The 24,998-nt window shown below is 42.9% G+C and overlaps 1 protein-coding gene and 1 pseudogene across 1 annotated transcript; both read right to left on the reverse strand.

The window, feature by feature from the left end:
- Window positions 1-2,195: 2,195 nt before the first annotated feature.
- LOC148347911 (transmembrane protease serine 9-like) lies at window positions 2,196-14,300 on the reverse strand. The gene is made up of 14 exons (XM_088322918.1): window positions 14,216-14,300; window positions 13,979-14,109; window positions 13,643-13,900; window positions 13,356-13,518; window positions 13,026-13,294; window positions 12,817-12,962; window positions 12,255-12,742; window positions 11,916-12,178; window positions 10,794-10,939; window positions 10,425-10,728; window positions 10,174-10,339; window positions 8,833-9,098; window positions 5,358-5,464; window positions 2,196-2,486 (listed from the first exon to the last, which is right to left on the reverse strand). The coding sequence occupies exons 3-14, from the start codon at window positions 13,884-13,886 to the stop codon at window positions 2,235-2,237; spliced, it is 2,814 nt and encodes a 937-aa protein (XP_088179044.1). The 5' UTR covers window positions 13,887-13,900; window positions 13,979-14,109; window positions 14,216-14,300; the 3' UTR covers window positions 2,196-2,234.
- Window positions 14,301-14,856: 556 nt separating this feature from the next.
- Window positions 14,857-23,760, reverse strand: LOC148347912 (transmembrane protease serine 9-like; annotated as a pseudogene).
- Window positions 23,761-24,998: the final 1,238 nt, after the last annotated feature.

Raw genomic sequence — 24,998 nt, forward strand, 5'->3', positions numbered from 1 at the left:
AGAGAGAATATCTGCATGAGGAGAAATTCAGTCTCCTTGTGCTCTGTGTTTCTTGTACTTTGTAGGAACATTTAAACATCGTTGTTGTTGGCGGCGAATAAAATCTTGTACAGTATGTGAGAATATGTAGAACGCAGTTATGCAACAATCGGAGAACATCACAGTCCATGTTCTGCGCAGGGTTGGGTAGGGTTACTTTAACTGGATTACTTTCCATTACTTTTGGATTACTCTAATACCAAATATGCTCATAAAAGACAAAATGAAATGTTTTGCATTTCTATAGCGCTTTTCAAGTCAATGACTTCCCAAAGCGCTTTACAGTGTGCTTCACATTTCCCAATAGCGGCCTTGTATTGCAGCCATGTAAGACGCTAACCTGCTTATTGGGGGTATCGGGGGTTCAGTGTCTTACCCAAGGACACTTCCACATGTAACACGGACGAGCCGGGATTCGAACTGGGATCCCTTGATCCCAAGATGAGCGCTCTACCTCCTGAGCTACTGCCGCCCCCTAAGAAACTAAATCTGAATCAAATGATGACTCACAACACGCGGCAAGCTTTCTCTCCTGGCTTTGATCTCTTTGATCTCCGGCAAAACGAACATCAAATGCAACAGAAACAAAATGAAAATCAATCCAAACATCATTTTTGCCGTTCCGTGTAATCCATTACTCCCCAAGCCTGCACAAAATGTAGTCATTTTATTCATTTGTAGTTTCTTTTGTCTTTTCTTAGCATATTTGGTATTGGAGTCATCCAAAAGTAATGGAAAGTAATCCAGTTCAAGTAACCCTACCCAACCCTGGTTCTGCGCTGTACCTCTGCATGGAATAATGACGGTTGAAATAAAAAATGTTATCAAAACCTTACAGTACTGGTAACAAATAAAGTAATCGAGTCCCTTTTGTAATGCAACTACAGGGTGACCCAAAAAGATGCGTAGCCATATTTTATTCGATAAAAAAAAAAATCCATTTTTTAACGAATGTCTTTTCTGTTGCAGGACGTGAAAGGTGAACCTATGGATGATCATTCGCAGCTAGAGTTGCCCTGAAAATGTCTTGGACAAATCAGAAGAAGATATTCTCCCTGGAGACAGTGTTCGCACTGCTTGCACATTCTCAGCGCACAAGAAAATCGAGCCGGCGCACAAAAATCAGGGCTCAAAATTACTAATTAAGAAGCGACTTAAGTCAAAGTTACAGTGCACGAAGGTCAAAATACACGGGTTCCCCTGACGTCGTGTCCTAAATGCGGTATTTTGAAGTCGAGTCGAAGTAGAACGAAGTTGAGTAAAGTTAGTAGAGTTTGTCGAGAACCGGCTTCTTCACTCGGCTCACTAAAAGGAACCGACTCTTTCGGGTTCTAAACGGCTCTTCGGGTTGTTTTTGCTTCTTTAATCCCAACATGACCAAATATGATGTAAAATGATGCACAAAATGACTTCAAGGAAGGGGGGAATAGAACAAAAAATAAAAAGATACCAAAATGAAAAAGTAGTGAAAAGCTGAGAAAAAAAGAAACAGAAGGAAGAGAAAAAAAGAAGGAAAAATTTAGGAAAAAAAAGCCAGAAAAATAGAAAAGAAAGAAATGTAGGAAAAAAGTAAATATAAAACAAAAAGAAAAAGTAACAGCTCGGAAAAATAAACACAATGAGATTTAAAAAAAAAAAAAAAAAACGGCAATAAGAAGAAAAAGTTTGCGTTGCATTCAAATAATGTCCAATTCTATCAAGTGAATCTTGTTGCCAACATTGCACTTCCACTAAAAAAATGTGATTAAGTACAGTTCTGTATCTTGCAACCGACTCAATAAGCCCCCAAAAATGTTAATATTATGCGACAAAATATATCAGGAAATAAAAAGAAATGGATATCTTGTGAAAGTTTTGGACATGTTTGCTCATGATGTAGTTGCCACACTTGGGATTGCCGTTGCTCACTGTTGTTTCAAGCGTTGCTCACCGACTTTGTGTCAACGCTCAGACCCCTGGACAATTACAGGGAACATTGCACTCTGGTATGTTTTTGTGGCAAAATAGGTCTCCAGGGAGAATATCATCTGCTGATTGGTCCAAGACATTTTCAGGGCAACTCTAGCTGCAAATGATCATCCATAGGTTCGCCTTTCACGTCCTGCAACAGAAAAGATTTGTTAATAAATAGATTTTTTATCCAATAAAATCTGGGTACGCATCTTTTTGGGTCACCCTGTCATAAAAAAACTTCTTTACAAGCATGTGAAGAAGTAGAAAGACGCCAAAACCACAAACAGAGAAATGAAAGATGACCGGTAGCAGCCAGGAACACCTGCGGAGGAGCTGGGCGCAGGAGACGGCAGCCGGCCGACTGTTCTCTTTAAGAATGATCCGTAAAGCCGGATTTTGGAAAAAACCTGAATGTCGAGGCTGGGGGTTTCAACCACGGCCGCTTGGAACCAAGACCCGTCTGACTTGCAGATCAGAGGGCCACCTTCATCCCCCTACAAAGACAATTAGAGGATTACCGTCATTTCTGGACTAAAGGTCTCTCCGGAGTATGAGTCGCCCCAGCCCAAAAATGCGTCTTTAAGAAGCAAAAAAGGTATATAAGTTGCACTGGAGTATAAGTCGCATTTGTGAAGTCTATATATATATATTTTGTGTATTTCTCTGAACATTCCCCTAATATTCACTGTCTATATATCTTTTGCTGTTTTAGTCTCATGACTACCCAATGATGTGTCAGTCTAATGTCCACCATACTTGTACTAAATAAAGCCGGCTGCGGAGGAGGACGACGATTGAGGAGCCGAGAGCACATCCCCTGTGTTTCTCCCCGATTCTCCCCCGCTGCAGCGGAACGAAAATGTACATTGTCTCTGCCTGAATTTCCTTTTATATCTGATGACCGGCCACACGGGGTTTACCCACAATTTGGACCCCACACATTCTAGGGGGAAATTAATTTGATAAAAACCAGCAGCAAAAACATACATGTCAATTCAAAAGAAAATGGAGAACACGGTATTCTAATGTTACAACTTCGGACATATCTTAGGCATGCTCAAATACGTCAGTAACCAGGGTTGGGTAGGGTTACTTGTACTTGATTACTTTCAATGACTTTTGGATGACTCCAATAGCTAATATGCTAATAAAAGACAAAAGAAACTAAATAGGAATAAAATAGATAGATAGATAGATACTTTCTTCATCCCCGTAGGGAAATTCACACTTCCAGCAGTCTACCCCATTGTTTATTAACAGATGAACATGATGCCCTAGGGGTGCTTGTAGCGGAGCGGATGACGTCACGCCAGTCCAAAAGTTCGACATCCCTGCGGCAGATGGAAAACTTTTCTTTGTGAAAATCCAGGGATACACCACCTCGTGTTAGCAAGTCCGCCTCCTCTCCGATTCCCCCCGGCTTTCTTGTCTCTGTTTAGCGGCGTTGAAGCCGGATTGCTCCGGGTAGCTCCGGGTGGCTACACGTTAGCGTCCGGAATGCTAAACGTGAGCCACGTTTCCGCAAAACACGGCAACTGCGCTCCCTATGCGCTTCGATGTTTTCCACCAGCACTCGATGATCTTATTTGCTCGTGAGTTCGCATTTACCATGATTACGGATGGTACCGAAGACTTATAACGCCGCTAGCCGCTTCGCTAGCTCCGTCTCTTCTTCCACGATAGGCCCCTTCATCACGCCGGCACGAGAATTCTTCAGGGCAAGGAGTTGAAATTCCTTGAATACACGCATTTTTTGTGCACTAAAACCCATGTCCATAGGATAGAAGTAATCCATAGTGTAGTTGTCAAAAGGTGAAGAAAAAACACCGAAGATAGGAGCAGACAATAAAACAATAGGGCAGCTGCTGGAAAAGGCAGCCGCTCGTGGCAGCGCCGCTTTGATGACAATAGCTTGAAGCCTCACCTGCAAATGGACTCCAAATGACTCCATTTTGTGCAGGCTTGGGGAGTAACGGAATACACGGAACGGCAAAAATGATGTTGGCAAGTTGTTTCTGTTGCATTTGATGTTAGTTTTGCCAGAGATCAAAGAGATCAAAGCCAGGAGAGAAAGCTTACCACGTGTTGCGAGTCATCATTTGATTCATATTTACTTTATTTTGTCTTCTATTAGCATATTAGGTATTGGAATCATCCAAAAGTCATTGAAAGTAATCAAGTTACAGTAGCCCTACCCAACCCTGGTTGGTGAACAGTGTTTGGCGCAAAAACTGGAAACAAAATACTTAGTTTGTATGTAGTTCATTTAAAACGTACGTTATTTACCACCTAGATTACTTAGTAACCAATTCCAGGGTTCGTACACCTTGTTCATAGCCAAGTTTTATTTTTTTACCCAGAAGAAATCCAGTGTGATCGTGAAAAACCAGGCCAAAAAATTGAGAGTAACATTTGGTTATGTTTTGGTCACTTTGAGTCTCCATAGTTTGTATTCTTCCTTGTGCATTTAGCACTCGTTTTTGGTTGAAAAGCAGCCTACATAGATAGAATAGAATATACCTTTATTGTCATTGTTAGTAACAGGGTTGGGTAGGGTTACTTTAACTGGATTACTTTCAATGACTTTTGGATTACTCCAATAGCAAATATGCTAAAAAAAGACAAAACAAACTAAATATGAATAAAATGAGTCAATTTTGTGCAGGCTTGGGGAGTAACGAAACACATGGAACGGCAAAAAGGATGTTGGTAAGCTGTTTGGATTTATTTTCATTTTGTTTCTGTCGCATTTTATGTTCGTCTTGCCGGAGATCAAAGAGATCAAAGCCAGTAGAGAAAGCTTACCACGTGTTGTGAGTCATCATTTGATTCCTATTTACTTTCTTTTGTCTTTTAAATCGCTAAATCCAATAAAACACTCATCCTCGGCTTCACTTTTACCGGTAAACAACTCCTCAAATTTAGAAGGAAGACAATAAGTTGCCTTATCTTTCTACTGTTTGAAATCATCAACACGGGCCTAGAGCGCCCTCTTGCGGCTTGGTATGAAAATAACATGTGAAGTGATATACACTATGAGAATGAAAATTTAAAACTCAATGAGATAATAATGAGTTAATAATTTCACTTATAAGTCTTATCTTTGGTCACTTAATGACTCCCAACACCTCAGTTAGGTTGAGCGAGGGGGCTGGGAATCCCCTCCTCTGAATCAATTTCCCAAAAAGAGTCAGAAATGACTCTAGCCACCTCCCACTAGGGGGATATGGCTCTGGTATATATAGATATATAATAAGTCTTATCGGAGTTTAAGTCTCACCATCGGCCAAACTATATAAAAAAACTGCGACTTATAGTCCGGAAAATACAATATCTGACAATTCAAACTGCGAAAAAGAACGTACTTTTTGGAGATCCAAGGAAGATGTACAAATGTTCTCCTCGGAACCGGCACTCCCACAATTGACTACGACAGCTTCAAGTTCACGCAGACGTTCGGATTTTTCGTCGGCTGCCGAGAAAACACAACGGATATATTTGACTCTGTACATTCATATGAGATACTGCATGTATGTTATTGTTGTATTTTCTTCTTTTTTCCAATCAGGGTTTGGCTCCCGCAGGGTAGGATTACTTGAACTGGATTACTTTCAATGACTTTTGGATTACTCCAATACCAAATATGCTCATAAAAGACAAAATAATAGAATAGAAGAGAATACACCTTTATTGTCATTGTTACAAAATGGGTTCACATATTGTGACAACGATATTGGGCATGACACTCCAGTTTCACACATTCACAGTGAGGTAAAAAACCCAAGAAGATAAAGGAACAGAGAAGATAAAGGTATAAAACAAGGAGGATAAGGTTATAGTTATAATTTACACAAAATGTACCCAAGAAATGTCGGCATATAGAATACATACAGTTTGGTATCGTAGGGTTTGTGCAATATGCATTTGTGCAAAAAAAAAAAGAAACTATATATGAAAAGAATGACTCCATTTTGTGCAGGCTCGGGAGTAACAGAATACAGGGAACGGCAAAAATGATGTTGGCAAGCTGTTTGGATTGATTTTCATTTTCTTTCTGTGGCATTTGATGTTCGTTTTGCCGGAGATCAAAGAGATCAAAGCCAGCAGAGAAAGCTTACCACGTGTTGTGAGTCATCATTTGATTCCTATTTACTTTCTTTTGTCTTTTACGAGCATATTTGGTATTGGAGTCATCCAAAAGTCATTGAAAGTAATCCAGTTCAAGTAACCCTACCCAACCCTGGGCTCCCGTATACACACATGTGATTGTGTAGAGTGAGTGATGCGATGACAGTCCTACCCCAACACCTGTCGGCATGAGGTGACCAAATCCCCTAAAAAGCAGGTAAGCAATGCGTACCAATCTTGTAAGACTTCGGTATGACTCGACTGAGTTCTGACCAGCATACCCCAAGGCCGAGCTGATGTATGTTATTATTGTGTACTGAAGGATTTTATACATTTGACTATAAAGGATTTTATACGATTGAATACAAGTTACATTTATTGAGTTTAATGCTATAGTTATTTACCGACTGTGCCTTTATTCAATGAGCAGTGAAAGTTAAGGGCAGGCATAAGTGGTGGAAGAGGTTGTTTACAGGAACGGGACGTACTGCTGATAAGATAATCAGCACACCCAGACGCTGTTGACGCAGAAAGGCCCGGTGTTGTTTTGAGGAAGTCAGACATCAAGATGCTCGTCTATGCGATTGTGAAGCTCACGTTGGGCTTCTTTGGCACGCCCATGGGAGGAGCCGGCACACCAATATGCGGGGAGAAAATGGCCGATAGGAGAAAGATAAATGAAATAAAATGATCTGCATTTATATAGCGCTTTTCAAGTCAAGACTTCCCAAAGCGCTTTACATTGTGCTTCACATTTCCCAATAGCGTCCGTGCAGCCATGTAAGGCGCTAATCTGCTTATTGGGGGTATTAAGGGTTCAGTGTCTTACCCAAGGACACTTCGACATGTAACACGGAGGAGCCGGGATTCGAACTGCGATCTCTTGCGATTGTGAAGCCCACATTGGGCTTCCTTGGCACGCCCATGGGAGGAGCCGGCACACTATGATGCGGGGAGAAGATGGCCGATAGGAGAAAGCTAAAGGACTTCAGAAGAAGGCTTCACACAGACGCCAACGTCACTTCAGCCGTCTCTTGTTTTACACTTAGTTCTGTTGTTAGGGAAAAAAATCTGCCCCAGTGTGAAATGTCGGCTTTCCTGGTCATTTTACCCTCAAGAAACGAGCGTGCATAAATTGTTGGATGAATGTAAGTTCTCATCTCATCTCATTAGCCGTACCGCTTATCCTCATTAGGGTCGCGGAGGGGCTGGAGCCATCTCCGGGCAGTGGGCAGGGGACACCCTGAACTGGTTGCCAGCCAATCGCAGGGCACACAGGGACAGACAACTTATTCGCTCATTCACACCTAGGGACAATTTTGGACCGGCCAATTCACCTGAAATGGGAGGAAACCGGAGTGCCCGGAGGAAACCCACACAAGCACGAGGAGAACATACAAACTCCGCACAGGAAGTCTGGAGCTGGATTTGAACCCACGACAGGTTCCCATGACATGAACTGTGCCGCACAAGCGCTAACCACTGCGCCGCCGTGCTGCCCTGAATGTAAGTTGTGTTTGGTTAATGGAGTCAGATAACTCATTTGGACAATTTGGTAAACGCTACATTTGGATCATTAATTCCAACAATACGTACAGTGGAACCTCGGTGTTCACATTTTTTTAACTCCTTTTAATTTTCTCAGGTGCAATTGCACCTCCACTACACTAGGGGACATCCAAGATGAAATAAATGTGTAGCAAATGGGCCGAGTAACAGAATTTCGTCGAACTCCACCACCCCGATGAAGCGGCAGCCACCAGAGTCATCAATGACTTTAACGACACGGTCATGAACCACTTCTGAAAAGTGCTAAAAAGAAGGCAGAAGCAAGTGTCATTGGATAGATATTTTTAAGAGAAAAGAACTTCCTGTAGCCGAGTCATCCGTAGCAAAGAGATTTGAACGTGCGAGCAGCCCTCAGACAGAAGAGCTCCCCGAAGTTTTTATGGAAGGGGACTCTCCTTCCAAACAATCATTTTCCTTCCTCCTCCATTCCTCTCCACCGTCCACCTGCGCCTTCTGCTGACCACCACAAAGGTCAAAAATCCTATTCATACTTCTTTTCTTTATCCTTTTTTTTTCATTTTCACACGTTCATGTTAGCGTAATGGCAGCACGGCGGCGCAGTTCATGTCATGGGAACCTGTCGTGGGTTCAAATCCAGCTCCAGACTTCCTGTGCGGAGTTTGTATGTTCTCCCCGTGCTTGCGTGGGTTTCCTCCGGGCACTCCGGTTTCCTCTCACGTTCCAAAAACATGCATTTCAGGTGAATTGGCCGGTCCAAATTCTCCCTAGGTGGGAATGAGCGAATGAGTTGTCTGTCCCTGTGTGCCCTGCGATTGGCTGGCAACCAGTTGAGGGTGTCCCCTGCCCACTGCCCGGAGATGGCTGGGATGGGCCCCCGCGACCCTAATGAGGATAAGCGGTACGGCTGATGAGATGAGATGAGATGTTAGCGTAATCTTTCGTACGGAAGATTACGATAACGCGAACGTACGATTAGCCTGGGTTACATTTATGTTTGTTATTTGTGTCTTAAAGGTAAACAAAGGTAAACATTCAGGGTGTTGGAACGGATTAAAACGATTTACATTATTTGTAATGGGAAAAATGATTTCGGTGTTCGAACAAATCGCTTTTCGAACAGGGTTCTGGAACCGATTTTGGTCGAGAACCGAGGTTCCACTGTATATATATTCAAAAGCTTACTTTGATTCCTGCTATCCTGTCCCCAACCGGCCGTCCAGCAACGAGTTCCATCAGGGAAAACCATTTCATTGTCGATGTCCAAACACACAGGCTGGAGGAAGTCACTGAAGCTAACATCTCTTGTGAGGTGCAGAACTGCGACGTTAGAACCTCTGAGTTTGCTGGTTGTAATATCGTCAACACCCGAAGATGTCTCGAACTCCTCCACGCCGTTGACAAGTTTTTGTCCCAGATATACTGTCCAGTCGCTGGGAGTTGTGTTTGAACTGCATAAAGCAAACACAGAATAAAATAATGATCACCAGAAATTAAAAATAAAACAGTCACTTACCGTATTTTCCGCACTATGAGGTGCACCAGGTTATGGGGTGCACCCCCAAAAAATGTTTTTAGGTCCTATATTTTCCATACATAAGGCGCACCGGATTATGAGGCGTTACAATGGGAACGTGGACAAAACAGTCAGATGGTTCAGTCCAACTTATTACCCCCTTAACATTCCCAAAGCTTGCAAAGAAGCAAATACGTGTCTCACACATGTACGGAAACAGTGTCTACACGATGTCACTCAAATGCATCGTTCCAAATATCATTCGGAAGGTTAAAGTCTTAGGATTCAAGAAATGCCAACCATTCCTTAGTTTCTATTTCCTTTTTCGCTCGCAACTTTACTGTGCATATGACAATAACCACTTGGAATTGAATTTAGTTTCAAAATAGACTCATCACAGAAACATCAAGATCGTTCTAAAACAAAATACCGGGAAAATATAAAGCCGCATAGCTCACCTAAGTTCTCTTGCAGCCATCACGTTCAAAAATGATACATAACCGTGGTCTTCTTACAACCGTGAGTGTAGTAAATCCAGGAGAGTCAAATATTTACAAATACAGAATAGTAAAAAATGTTTTCTCTATGCCGTAGTGCAACCCAACGTGTGATTCACATTCGTCTTTTTCGGCCAATCGCAGGCTTTGTTTCGCCCCTTTAGCCTATGCGAGCCTGCAAATGATAAAAAGGATCCGCCCCCTTTCCCTCCGAATAACTTTAGCCAATAGTGACTGATTCAAATGATGATTGACACATTGGTTAGGAAATGAAACGCCGGTATATAAATCCCAGCATACACCGCGGACGACTTCGCCTTCGGGGGAAAATCTCGTCGGTGGCTGCTTGCTTAGTTGCGAGACCTTGTGACTTAATATTGATCCATATATAAGGCGCACTGTATTATAAGCCGCATGGTCAGCTTTTGAAAAAAATGAAGTCTTTTAGGTGCGCCTTATAGTGCGGAAAATACGGTAATTGTGGACCCACCGAACTGATGACAGACTACGTACTCAGAGAAGCACCGCTCAGAACTGAGGACGAATCGAGAGGTGATCAGAGTGCCTGCACAGGCAAAAGCCCCTTTTTTGTAGAGGCCTGTGACCCAAGGCCAAGTTCCACCTTCTACCAATCCATCGTCACCTTCCACACGATTGTTCAAAGGGGCATTTCCACACACTTGAAAGATGATTCAAATAACACAAGATTCAGGACTTATGAAACAGAAGGCAAGTAAAGATAGCATTTTAAGAATCTAACAGACGGTAACCAGCGGGACTCTGTGGCGACGGGGTGGTTGTTGTCGAGGTGGGTTCTGATTCGTCTTTCGGGGTAACTTCAGGAGGAGGCAAAGGGCAACTGAAGTTCTTATCAGCATCAGGTCCACTTGAGATAAACCGGACAAAGCCTGGCTTATCATAGTTGATATGGGAGTCGATCCAGGACTGGTATCTGGACACTCTGGTATAAATTCCGCTCTTATTATGCTTCACGCATCCAAAACTGCCAATTCCAGATTGGACCCATTTGGAATCATTTTTGTGAACCACGGGGCCTCCAGAGTCTCCCTAGCAACGAGAAAACGAATTGTTACAAAAAAAAAAAAGAGAGGGAAGTACAATATGTAGTCTACCTGACAAATCTCGTTTCCTTTGTTTACAATCCCGGCACAAATCATATTCTCTGTAACTGGATCGTCTACATTCAGACAACGACACTGTCTGTTTCCCAAAACTGGAACTTTCACTTCTTGTAGTGTGTTAGAAAAGGAGAGGGGCACTAAAAGAAAGAAACGTATTTGGTCAGTATTTTGTATTGTATTGTATTGTATTTATTCAGCCAGTATAAACCATAAACATGATATATACAAGAAATCATTTGACACGCGAACTCTCAATAATGATAATATGATAGCTTTAAAAGAATAAAAAGAATAGAGTAAAAAATATATTGTAGTGAATAATACAAGGTAATTATATAGAATAGTTTAAAAAGAAAGAATATATAGATAACAAGACTAGAGGAGAATAGGTCGGAGGAACGCTGTTGGCATAATTATACTATACATAATAACTTAAGTCAATTCCTGTTGAACATACGAATAGCAGAAGGGTAAAAACTCTTCAAGACGTGTAGTCTTGCTCACAATGGAGAGAAGACGGCGAACTGACGGCAGGTCATCAAAGTACCTGCGAGCAGGGTGACTGGGATCGTCTATCATTTTTAGTGTCTGTTTTCTAGTTCGATCGATGTAGATACTGTGCAGGGACGGGAGGCCAGTACCTATTATTTCCTCTGCCGTCCTCACTACCGATTCCATCTTTGACAGTTCTTTCTGATTGACGCGACCAAACTTATTGACCTAGTTAAAACGGATTCAATGATAGCACGATAAAAATTGACTAGAATGGATTGACGGACTCCGAATGATTTGAGTTGACGAAGGAAGTAGAGTCTTTGTCTGGCTGACTTTAGAATATCAGTAGCATAGACAGTCCATGTGAGGTCAGCTGACAAGTAAGTACCTAGAAACTTGAATGAATGGACCAGTTCGACCTCACTACCATTAATTGAAAGTGACATATGCGGGGGAGGCTTAGTACGGAAATCTATTATCATCTCCTTAGTTTTACCTACTTTTCAACCTTTTCAAGTGCTTTTAAGTACCCTCAAGGTATTGGTATGCCCGTTTGAAAAACAATTTATCAGGTATACAGGTTTTATCCAAGAACATCTTACTTTTTAAGTACCCTACCTCCTTCTTGTGCTTTACCCCAACCAGTAACCCAGCTTTCAGTTCCATTGTAGAAAACACTGCCGCTGGCTGCCAGACACACAGGTCTGACGTAATCTGTGAACGTGACTGTTGAGGTAAGCCGAAGAAGAGCGATGTCATTGTCATGGCTCAGACCGTTGTAGTTTGAATGAACAATGATTTTGCCAATAGTTCTGGACACTTCATTCGGGTTGTCACCCAGCAGGTTCCGACGACCAAGAGAAACCGTCCATCCGTAGGTACTTGTGCTTCATAGAGAATGCCGCATGTTATTTGGTCAAATCAAGTGAAAATGTGTATCATTTTTAGGAGACCCACCTGGCGAAGCAGTGGGCTGCAGACAATACCCACTGTCTGTTTATGAGGGAGGCGCCACAAATGTGAGTACCAAAAACCCGTAGACTCGCCTGCCAAGGCCAACTTCCCTCCTGAGCACCGGCATCGCTAATATTCATTGAGGTCAGGGGTGAGCTGCCACACACTGCGAAATCATACGTTATTAGAAAATCAATGTGCTTGTAAGGAACAGTCAAACTTTGATACGAGTGAAACACACATTCTGCACTGGGTACGGGAGAAGGTAGTGGACAAGTGTAGTTGCTCTCAGGATCAGGCCCACTGGAGCTGAAATGAACAAATCCGGGCTTATCTGAGTTTATATGCGAGTTGATCCAAGCTTGGTAGCGGGACACTCGTAGATAAACCCCTGCGTTGTTCGGCTGAGCACAACCAAATCCCAAATTGGCGATTCCAGATTGTATCCAGATGGAATCCTGGTTACTCACCAACGGACTCCCTGAGTCTCCCTACAGGTGCGGAGTAAAAGTCTCAGGCAAAAGAAATTGTAACCTCAAAAAAACTACAGTAGGGAAATGCCTACCAGACATGCGCCTTTCCCTCCATCTAGAAAACCAGCACAGATCATATTTTCCGTCACCAAACCAGAATCAATCACACAGTTACACTGTTTGTTTCCCAGAACTGGGACTTGTACTTCTTGCAGTGTCCCAGGAAAAGGGAGAGGCACTAAACAATAGAAATGCAACAAATCAGCTAAGAGAAACCTTTACCTAAGCTTGAGGATCTTACCTCCTTCCTGGATTTCTCCCCAACCTGTGGTCCAACTTTCCGTACCATTGTTGAACACGCTAGAATTGGATGCCAGACACACAGGTCTTACGTAGTCGGTGAACATGACTGCCGAGGAGAGTCTGAGCAGAGCGATGTCATTATCGAAGCTGAAAATGTTGGAGCCCGGATGCAAAATGATCGTGTTGGCCGCTCTGGTCACTTCATTTGGGTTGTTTCCTTGAAGGTTCTGACGCCCAAGAGAAATTGACCATCCAAATGTATTTGTACTGCAGAGAGGATAACAGAGAGGTCAGAGTATATTAATGCATTCTTATTGAGTTGACTCACCTGGAGAAGCAGTGAGCAGCAGTCAGCACCCATTCACTGCTTATTAGTGACCCGCCACAAACATGGGTGCCAAAAATCCGCACACTCGCCTGCCAGGGCCAACTCCCTTCTTCAGCTTCTTCACCACCGACAATCTTTGTGTTTAGGGGTGATTGGCCACACACTGCAAAATTGTATGTTAACAGAATAAAATACAGACCTGGTCACAAGGTATCCAATACAAAAACTCTTGTTTTTGTCATGTACAGTAAATTTACATATAACGTAAATTCTATTTTAAAACACACCTTCAGCACTGGGCACAACTGGAACAACAGTAGGAGGTAGAGGACAAGTGTAGTCCCTATCAGCGTCCGGCCCACTGGAGTTGAACTGCACAAAGCCCGGCTTATCAGAATCAATGTGGGACTCGATCCAGGATTGGTAGTGGGACACTCTTAAATAAACCCCCGGATGTTTTTGTTGAGTACAACCAAAACCAAAAGTCACTATTCCAGACTGGATCCAGATCGAATTCTGCTCGCTCATCATTGGACCTCCTGAGTCTGCCTGAGAGTGTGGAGAAAACGCGCCTTTAAACACCATTTTTCATAAAAGGAACAACAGCCGGGGATATACACTACCAAGCAAGTGTCGTTATGTCCATCTGGAAAACCAGCACAGATCATATCGTCTGTGATGAAATCTACTCCAATATTGCAACTACATTGTCGGTTGCCAAGAACTGTGACTTTTACTTCTTGCAATGTTCCACCTAAACGAATAGACATAGAACAAGTCAATCCCAGTGAATCGGGTATCGACACAATTTATTTCGATAGTTTATTCAGGAAATTGTTACCCGAGGTCCAGTTCCTCACCTCCTTCCTGTGTTGTTTCCCAACCAGTGATCCGGCTGCAAGTACCATTGCTAAACACACTGTTGTTTGATGCCAGACAAACAGGTCTTATGTAATCTGTAAACGTGACTGCTGAGGAGAGTCTCACTAGAGCAATGTCATTGCTGGAGTCTGAAGTACTGTAGCCTGGATGCAAAACAATAGTGTCAACACTTCTTGACACTTCATTTGAATTGTTTCCAGTTAGGTTCACGCCACCGAGAATAACCGACCATCCGAAGGTACTTGTGCTACGGAGAGAATGTCAGTGGTTAGATGGTCAAAATCCTTTCAAAGTATGTAGCATCATGTTTGGCTAACCCACCTGAAGAAGCAGTGTGCAGCAGATATGACCCACTCTTTATTAATGAGTGAACCACCACATACATGGGTATTAAAAATCTGCAGACTTGCCTCCCAGGGCCACCTCCCATCTAGGGCATTTACACTTCCAACTGTGCTTGAGTTCAGGGTTCTGCTACCACACACTAAAAAAACATAGTCATTAAAACACAACGAAATACTTTTGGACAACCTGCTCTTTGGGAAGAAACCACAAAAAGACCAGACCTCGCAGTGTATGCTGTTCCAATGTATAAAAACATTCAAAACTGTGTTGTTCCTCACTTACATTCAGCACTCAACACACTCGGCTTTGGCTCTGGACCCTCTGTAGGAGGTAATTCCGTAACAGAAGTTGGATCTGGGCAAGTGTAGTTACTATCAGTGTCAATTCCACTTGAGTTGAACTGAACAAAGCCAGGTTGATCAGAACTGATGTGGGAGCTGATCCAGGACTGGTAGCTGGACACTCTGGTGTAGAATCCTGGCTGATACAACTGGGAGCAGTCGTAGCCAAATCTAATAATTCCCGACTGGATCCAAACTGAATTCTGCTCGCTTACCAGTGGTCCTCCTGAATCACCCTGAGAATTTAGCAGTGTGGAACCGGTTGTCAAGACTTGAAAACCAAATCATGAAAAGATAAGTACTCTACCTGGCATGTGTCTTTTCCTTCTTGTAAAAAACCAGCACAGATAACATCATCTGTAATGGATCCCACTCCGTTCAAGCAGTTGCACTGTCTGTTTCCCAGAATCGGGACTTCCACTTGTCGCAGTCTTGGCAAGGGGAGAGGCACTAAAAGTTACAGAAAATTAATGTCAAGTACATTCCCAAATTGTTGTTACAATGTTTCATTATTACCTTCATTCCGAACTGATCCCCAACCAGTGACCCAGCTATTAGTACCATTCCGAAACACGCTACTATTAGCTGCCAAACACACTGGTCTGATGTAGTCTGTGAACACGACTGCAGATGAGAGTCTCAGCAGAGCAATGTCATTGTCAAAGATCGAACTGTTGTAGGACGGGTGCAAAGTTATCGCAGAGACACTCCTTGTAACTCTGTTTCCATCGGTTGCTTCAGAGCTTTGACGACCAAGAGAAACTACCCAGCCAGTGACATTTGTGCTATGCAGAGAGTGTAAATGGTTAGAAAGTCAAAAGAAGAAAAAAAAGGATTATGAGTTTATTCAAATGTGAAGAACCTGTTGAAGCAGTGAGCAGCAGATACCACCCATTCTCGGTTGATGAGAGAACCACCACAAACATGGTGACCAAACCTCTGGACACTTGTTTGCCAGGGCCAACTTCCTTCAGAAGCAACTTCACCAATTGATCTCTGGTTCTTTGGTGATGGTGTTCCACATACTGTAAATAGGCAATTTCATTATTTCACGGAGATAACTACTTTCCCATGGTCTTATTCTTGCCCTACATTATACAAGAACATGATTATATTTCGAGCATTAATAAATGACAATAACCCACATTCAGCACTTGACATGCTTGCCAGTGGATTTTGGGTGGTGGTGGGTCCTTCTGTCACAACAGGAGGCAGATCATCACAAGTGTAGTTTCGATCAGCATCAGGGCCACTGGAGTTGAATTGTACGAATCCCAGGTCGTCAGAAGTTATGTGAGAGTTGATCCAGGACTCGTAGCGAGACACTCTGGAGTAGACTCCGGGAAGATTGGGCCGAGCGCACCCGTATCCGAAACTAACGATTCCAGATTGGATCCAGATGGAACCCTGCTCACTCACCATTGGACCTCCTGAGTCACCCTGGGAATATGAAGTTTTGGTTCAAACCCTATTTCAACACATATTGTAATCATCAAGAGTAGGGAGCAATACTCTACCAGACAACTGTCTCTTCCTCCTTCGAGATAACCAGCACACAACATATTGTCTGTGACTATACCCACTCCGTTCAGGCAGTTACATTGTCTATTACCCAAAACTGGGATTTTCACTTGTTGCAGGATTCCAGGGAAGGGGAGGGACACTAAATAGTACAATGAAAGGATATGTAGTATCTTTCATAAAAGACTGTAACAATACTACAATCTAGTTCCGAGTCTATAACTGGAGAAGTCTCTCACCTTCTTCCTGGATTGTTCCCCAACCAGTGACCCAGCTCTCAGTACCGTTGTTGAACATACTGTTACTGGATGCAAGACATACAGGCCTGATGTAGTCTGTGAACGTAACAGGTGAAGAGAGTCTCACCAGAGCGATGTCATTGTCCAAACTAAAAATATTGAAGCCTGAATGTCTAATGATGGTTATGACATTCCTATCCACTTTGTTTGAATTGTTTCCCTGCAAGCTATGAAGACCCAGAGAGACCGACCATCCCAGGACACTTGTGCTACAGGGAGGGTGCTAATGGTTAGATATTCAAAGCAGAAGAATTGTACGTCTTTGTGTTCAGGTGACCCACCTGGGGAAGCACTGTGCAGCAGAAACGACCCACTCTCGGTTTATGAGAGAACCCCCACAAACATGGATTTCTAAATATTGCAAGCTAGCCTGCCAGGGCCAACTTCCTTCTTGAGCATTCACACCACCAATAATCTTTGTGTTGGTGCGTCTGATGCCACAGGCGACACTTGATATGCTGGGCGCTGGATCGTTGGTTGTATCTGGCCCTTCAGTAACTGGAAGAGGTAGGCCGGGACATGCATAGTTCCTATCTGGATCCGGCCCAAAAGAGTTGAAGTGCACGAATCCTGGTTTATCAGAGATGATATTAGCGTTGATCCAAGACTGATAGCTGGACACTCTTGCATAAACCCCCGGGTTGTTCGGGCGAGCGCAGCCAAATCCAAAACTGGTGATTCCAGATTGGACCCAAATCGAACCCTGTTTACTGACCATTGGACCACCGGAGTCCCCCTGAGGTTATAAAGCACATTAGTTTGACAAAACATATATTCCTCACAGAAATAGAAAACGAGACATACTCTACCTGACACGCGTCTTTTCCTCCTTCTAGAAAACCAGCGCATATCATATTGCGTGTGACTATACCCAGTCCTAAAAGGCACTTACACTGTCTATTACCCACAACTGGGACTTTCACTTCTTGTAAGGTTCCAGGGAATGGAAGAGTCACTAAAATATATACAAATATAGCATTTACCCACATTTTATTCCAACAAAAAGCGAAACTATTTAACTAAGGCACTCACCTCCTTCTTGGATTGTTCCCCAACCAGTGACATAGCTATCAGTACCAGTGTTGAACATACTGGTACTGGCTACCAGACACACAGGTCTTATGAAATCTGTGAAAGTGACTGGCGAGGAGAGTCTTAGCAATGCGATGTCATTGTCCAAACTAAAAATGTTGAAACCTGGATGCAAAACGATCATCCTGACTGTTCTGGTCATCTCGTTTGGGTTGTTTCCCTGCAGGGTCTGACGTCCAAGAGAGATTTTCCATCCAAAAGTGTTTGAGCTATAGAGACGGTTCCAAAGGTTAGCTGGTGAAAGCAGAACAAATGTATCAGGGTTTATTTTAAATGGAGTCACCTAGAGAAGCAATGGGCCGCTGACATCACCCATTCTCTGTTTATGAGGGAACCCCCGCAAACGTGGGTACCAAATATCTGCAGACTGGCCTGCCATGGCCAACTTCCTTCTTCAGCAGATATACCCCCAACAATTCTTGTGTTAAGTGTTGGGTTGCCACACACTGTAAAAGAAAAAATCATCAGAATCGCATGAATTTATCAATCGTTGTGATCTTACTGAAACGGACCCTCAGCACTGGGCACATCAGGAGCAGTTGGAGGACAAGTGTAGTCGCTGTCTGCATCAGGCCCACTCGAATTGAAATGCACAAAGCCAGGCTTATCAGACGTAATGTGGGAGTTGATCCAAGACTGATACTGGGACACCCTCGCGTAAACCCCTGGATTATTCGCCCTCGCACAACCGAATCCAAAACTGATGATTCCAGACTGTATCCAAATAGATTCTTGTTGACTCACCATTGGACCACCCGAGTCACCCTGAAAGGATCAAGAGACCATTTGTTAAAATAGATTCTAAACCTAAACAACTTGACGATAAAGCAGTCTACCTGACAAGCATCTTTGGCTCCATCCAAAAATCCCGCACAGATCATATTTTCTGTGACGAGTCGGTCTCCAATTAGGCAACCGCATTGTTTGTTTCCCAAAACAGGTACTTCCACTTGTTGCAGAGTTTGAGGGGAGGGGAGAGGCACTGCCAATTACAGTGAGATACATTCAACAATATTTATGTCTTTTCAAATGATTTTACTTTAACACCTCTGAAGTCGCTTACCGCCTTCCTCCACTGAACCCCAACCGGTCACTACGCTGTCCGTACCGTTGTTAAACACACTGCTATTGGCCGCTAGGCACACCGGTCTTACGTAGGCAGTGAATTCAACTTCAGAGGACAGCCTGAGCAGTGCCACGTCGTTTTCAAAATTCAAACTGTCGAAAAGTGGATGCAGAATTATGGTATCGACAGTCCTGGTCACTTCGTTCGGTTCATCGCCTTCCAGGTTTCTGCGGCCAAGAGAAACTGACCAACCAAACGTATTTGTGCTAAGGAGACAATGTCAGGTTAGAAGGTCGCATTAGAAGATAAGTGTTGACATTTCGGACTCTCCCACCTGGCGAAGCAGTGGGCGGCAGACAGAACCCACTCTCGGTTTATGAGCGTACCACCGCATACATGGCTATCAAAACTCTGCAAGCTTGCTTGCCAGGGCCAACTTCCTTCTGAAACAACGTCTCCTCCAACTATCTTATTCTTTCGTGACGGTATACCACACACTGCAAACGTACAATGTCATTCAAATTTAGGACAGTTAGACAAGTGCATTTGACTTTGGTACAGTAATTTTGACGCACACTCAGCACTCGACAGGATGGGCACAAGATCGTCGATGGCGTCATTAACAGGAGGAGGTGGACCCGTACAAGTGTAGTTGCTATCAGCATCTGGTCCATTTGATTTGAACTCCACAAAACCCGCTTTATTAGAGTTGATGTGAGAATTGATCCAGGACTGGTACCCGGACACTCTTGTATAAACCCCCGGATTATTTGGTTTATCGCAGCCAAGTACAAAACTGATGATTCCTGACTGGATCCAGGTGGAATCCTGCAGGCTCACCATCGGACCTCCTGCATCCCCCTATGAAGCAATGTCTGGTCAAAGCCTATTCTGCAGCGACTATTTTCAGATCCTCTTTTATTCGACAGCAGAGGTGGGCAATCCGGTCCTCGAGGGCCGCATGTCCAACAAACGACAAAACGACCCGTCGGCCCCTAAATGGGGTCGGGTCAACCTCCCCGGGATTCCGTATCAGGCAGGTCCTCTCGTGCCGTGCTATGTTGTGTATACAAGCCGTCGGCCGCAGTATGCTCCTGACCTGTTTTGCTTTTCGTACTTCTTTTTCGACTCTTACCAGAACGTCTCGTGTCTTTAGCACATGCTTATAAAAGTGGGGCCCTCCCCTGGTACTTGTTCATAGAGGCTTCCTAGGTGGTCAGGTGTGGTCGCCTCCTTTGCAAAAAAGGGGGTGACCAATGGTTTTGAAATAGGGCTGTTCCAAGGTCTGGTGCCGTATTGGCAGGATTTCTCACCCGTCGATTTCTCTGTTGCCACTCATAGCCAGCTCAGTGGCCTTGGGGATATGGCGCCCGCCCCGAGACTGGGAGGTTGTGGTTCAAGCCTTGGCCGAGAAAGACTTAAACATTGGTACCCGTTGCCTGCCTGCTTGGCGTTCAGCATTAGGGGTTGGAATTGGGGGGTTTGCTCACCTAATGACTCCAAACACCTCAGTTGGGTTGAGCGAGGGGGCTGGGAATCCCCTCCTCTGAATGAATCTCCCAAAAAGAGTCAGAAATGACTCTAGCCACCTCTCACTAGGGGGATATGGCTGTGATATATATATATATATATATATATATATATATATATATACTCATAGCCACTCGACAGCCAGCAAGGGCGGATGCACGTCCCTCATAAATTTTGAGGTTTTTCTCATCTTAGGCTCAGGCCATACAAATGATCAGCTCATTTGAAGGCTAGCAGGAGCTTGTACACCATTCTTGTTACTGAAATCACCAAAGTTACAGCAGAGAAGCCACCAAAAACTTGCAGGACCTGCGGCCCTAGAAGACAGGGTCCCCACCTCTGCACTACAGTAATTCTTGACATTCTTCGAAAATATTTCAATAAGTACCCTGTTGGGGGAAAATTATAGCCTACCTGACAAGCGGCTTTCCCTCCGTCCAGAAAACCAGCACAGATCATGTTGTCTGTGACTAAGCCCACTCCATTTAGGCAATTACATTGTCTGTTTCCCAAAACCGGGACTTCCACTTCTTGTAGAGTTTCAGGGAAAGGGAGGGACACTAAACAAGAGGTAGAATAAACCCATATTTTATTCTGATGTTTTCTAAGTGATCTATTGAGAGTTCCTGACCTCCTTCCTGGACCGTTCCCCAACCGGTGACCCAGCTGTCAGTACCATGGTAGAAGGCACTATTGTTGGAAGCCAAACACACGGGTCTTATATAGTCTGTAAAGGTGACCGGTGAGGACAGTCTGAGCAGAGCGATGTCGTTATCGAAGCTAAAAATATCGAAGCCCGGATGCAAAAGGATGCTGTCGACGGTCCTGGTCACTTGATTGGGGTTGTCTCCCTGCAGGTTCCGACGTCCGAGAGAAACTTCCCAATCGGAAGTGCTTGTGCTAGAAAATTGCCAAAGGGAACGTGGTGGATAAAACAAATACTATTTGGATTTGAGGGTGACCTACAGTGTTCCCTCTAAGCTGCGCGTGTGCGTAATTGCGCACTGCTCGCACATTCTCAGCGCACAAGAAAATCTAGCCAGCGCACAAAGATCAGGGCTCAAAATTACTTATTAAGAAGCGACTTAAGTCAAAGTTACAGTGCATGAAGGTAAAAATGCACTGACGTTGTGTCCTAAATGCGGTATTTTGAAGTCGAGTCGAAGTAGAACGAAGTTGAGTAAAGTTAGTAGAGTTTTTCGGGGAACCGGCTTCTTCGGCTCGGCTCACTATAAGGAACCGGCTCTTTCGGGTCCTAAACGGCTCTTCGGGTTGTTTTTGCTTCTTTCATCCCAACATGACCAAATATGATGTAAAACCATGCGCAAAATGACTCAAAAGAAGGGGGCAATAGAAGAAAAAAGAAAAAAATACCAAAATGAAAAAGTAGTGAAGAGCTGAGAAAAAAAGAAACAAAAGGAAGAGAAAAAAAGAAGGAAAAATTTGGAAAAAAGCCAAAAAAAAAAAGAAAAGAAAGAAACGTAGGAAAAAAGTAAATAGAGAACAAAAAGAAAAAAGTAACAGCTCGGAAAAAATAAACACAATGAGACTTTTTTGTAAAGAATTTAGAAAAAAAAGTAGAAAAAAAACAAAAAAAGTTTGTGTTGCATTCAAATAATTTCCAAGTGAATTTTGTTGCCAACATTGTACTTCCACTAAAAAATGTAATTAAGTACAGTTCTGTATCTTACAACCGACTTAATAAACCCCCAAAAATGTTAATATTATGCGACAAAACATATCAGGAAAAATAAAATGGAAATCTTGTGAAATGACGTTTGTAGGCCGTCCAACCTTTGCAATCGTACATGAGTCAATTCATTCAAAAGAGAAAAATCATTTTGCATTGCCGGAAACTCAGCAAAATGTAAGGTGATGTCAAGTTTTGGACATGTTTGATAATGATTAAGTTGCCACACTTGGGATTGCCGTTGCTCACTGTTGTTTCAAGCGTTGCTCACCGACTTTGTGTCAACGCTCAGATCCGTAAGGAGAATTAGAGGGAACATTGGTGACCTACCTGGAGAAGCAATGGGCTGCAGATAAAACCCATTCACTGTTTATGAGGGACCCTCCACAAACGTGGGAACCAGAATTCTGCAGACTGGCCTGCCAGGGCCAACTCCCTTCTTGAGCATCTCCAAGACCACGGACCGTCGTCTTGAGTGCTGGTCTACCGCAAACTAAACCACCAATTCATGCGGAGAACGTTGATTGAGGCCAAGAAATCTTTCATTGAGTAGAATTTGAACTCACCGTCCGGTTGAGCGTGTGTCCCTACGGAAGCATTCACACATACAGACACGATAATTGTCCAAAACTGGTTGGTTGACGTTAAATACTTTACCACAATGAGTGACTTTGTTTTCGGGTTGTTGTTTTTTTTTACATATTTCCACCATTGTCAAACTATTTTAAAAATTAAAAATATTTTTAAAAGAAATGGGAAAGTACGCCTTATATACTGAAAATGAAGTGGTTAAAATCTCCAAAGTTACATCCATCCATCCATTATCTGCACCGCTTATCCTCAGTAGGGTCGCGGGAGTGCTGGAGCCCATCCCAGCTATCTTCGGGCAGTGGGCAGGGGACACCCTCAACTGCTTGCCAACCAGTCGCAGGGCATACAAGGACAGACAACACACTCGTTCAGTCACTCCTAGGGACAATTTGGACCGGCCAATTGACCTAACGTGCACGGGGAGAACATGCAAACTCCACACAGGAGGTTCGATCTCATGACCTCAGAACTGTGCCGCACACATGCGAACAAATGCATCGCCGTGCTGCTGCATAGTTACAATCAGGGTTGGGTAGGGTTACTTTAACTTGATTACTTTCAATTACTTTTGGATTACTCTAATACCAAATATGCTCATAAAAGACAAAAGAAACTAAATATGAATAGAATGACTAAATTTTGTGCAGGCTCGGGGAGTAACAGAATACATGGAACGGCAAAAATGATGTTTGGATTGATTTTCATTTTGTCTCTGTTGCATTTGATGTTCGTTTTGCCGGAGATCAAAGAGATCAAAGCCAGGAGAGAAAGCTTACCACGTGTTGTGAGTCATCATTTTATTCCTATTTAGTTTCTTTTGTCTTTTATGAGCATATTTGGTTTTGGAGTCATCCAAAAGTCATTGAAAGTAATCCAATTAAAGTAACCCTACCCAACCCCGTATTTAAATAGCAATCACCCCAAAACACGACAATATCCCATTTGCAAAGAATGTTTTAAATATCGTAAAGTCTAAATTTCAAAGTGACTCACTTGCATTGAAAAAGCTGAGCAGAGACAAAATTTGAAGACCTTCTCTCAAAGCCATTGTCAACAATATTGTTCTCAAGAACGAAGTGGGAACCCCTCCCACCCGCAAAAGGCCCTCATTTTCATAACTTCCTTGACTTTTAACGGCAAATACTGCAAATACTTGAAATATTGCATAGTAGTCGAACGACATTTTCAAAAGAGGATTTTCTCTCGCAAAACTCTGACTGACGTGTTTTTACGACGAGGGGGTGCATACATCCAAATATCCAGATTTTTTATACTGAGGGAGTACTTCAATCGGAACGATAATATTGTCTTCAGAACCATTTATATATATATATATATATATATATATATATATATATATATATATATATATATGATGATTACTGTGTGTGTGTGCAAGTCCGATAATTTTGATATTATCGTGTTTACACTTGATTTGCCTTATTGACTGTATTTTTAAAGTATTGTGCAATGGAAGGTACTTTTTGCTTTCTTTCTTTCTTTTTTTGTTTTCCTCTTCCTGTTTCTCTTTCTTTCTGTCTTTTTTTGTTTTCCTCTTTCTGTCTTTCTCCTCTTTTTCTGTCTTTCTCCTCTTTTTCTGTCTTTCTCTTCTTTCTTTCTCCTCTTTCTTTTGTTCTTTCTTTCTTTCCTTCTTTTGTTATTTCTTTCTGTCTTTCTCCCCTTTCTTTCTTTGTCCTCTTTTCCTGTGTTTCCCCTCTTTCTTTCTTTCTCCTCTTTTCCTGTTTTTCTCCTCTTTCTTTATTTCTCCTCTTTTCCTGCCTTTCTCTTTTTTCTTTTTTTCTTTCTCCTCTTTCTTTCTTTTTTGTCTTTCTCCTCTCTCTTTCTTTCTTTCTCCTCTTTTTCTGTCTTTCTTTCTTTTTCTTTCTTTCTCCTTTCTTTCTTCTTTCTTTCTTTCTTTTTTTCCTTCTTTCCCCTTTCCCCTTTTCCTTCTTTCTTTTGCCAAGAAGGAATCGGTAGATTCGAATACCTATTCGGGCCCCGGTGCTGTGGAGGGCTCTTCCTTCTCCTTTTTTGGTTTGACTCTTTTAAATTATATCGGAATATGAAACTAAAAACAACCTTTTTTAATACTGTCAAAGTTTGCCTTCTAATTATCTATCCATCTATCTATCTATCTGTCTGTCTGTCTGTCTGTCTGTCTGTCTGTCTGTCTGTCTGTCTGTCTAGACATCTATCTTTCTCTATCTAGACATCTATCTATCTATCTATCTATCTATCTATCTATCTATCTATCTATAAAAACTTTAAAAAAGTGCCTCTAAGCTT

This window comes from Urocampus carinirostris, chromosome 19 (assembly GCF_059441175.1).
Source record: "Urocampus carinirostris isolate Australia breed hairy pipefish chromosome 19, RoL_Ucar_1.0, whole genome shotgun sequence".
NCBI classification, from domain to species: domain Eukaryota; kingdom Metazoa; phylum Chordata; class Actinopteri; order Syngnathiformes; family Syngnathidae; genus Urocampus; species Urocampus carinirostris.

Bases quoted from the DNA above. Each gene is read 5' to 3' on its own strand.
- LOC148347911 (XM_088322918.1), bottom strand. From the start codon at position 13,886: ATGATGAGCGAGCAGAATTCGATCTGGATCCAGTCTGGAATAGTGACT. The intron at 13,519-13,642 runs GTGTGTTTTAAA...ACAATTTTGCAG, and splicing joins AGTTGTGCCCAGTGCTGAAG to TGTGTGGCCAATCACCCCTA. The intron at 12,963-13,025 runs GTAAGATCCTCA...TCTATTGTTTAG, and splicing joins GGGAGAAATCCAGGAAGGAG to TGCCTCTCCCTTTTCCTGGG.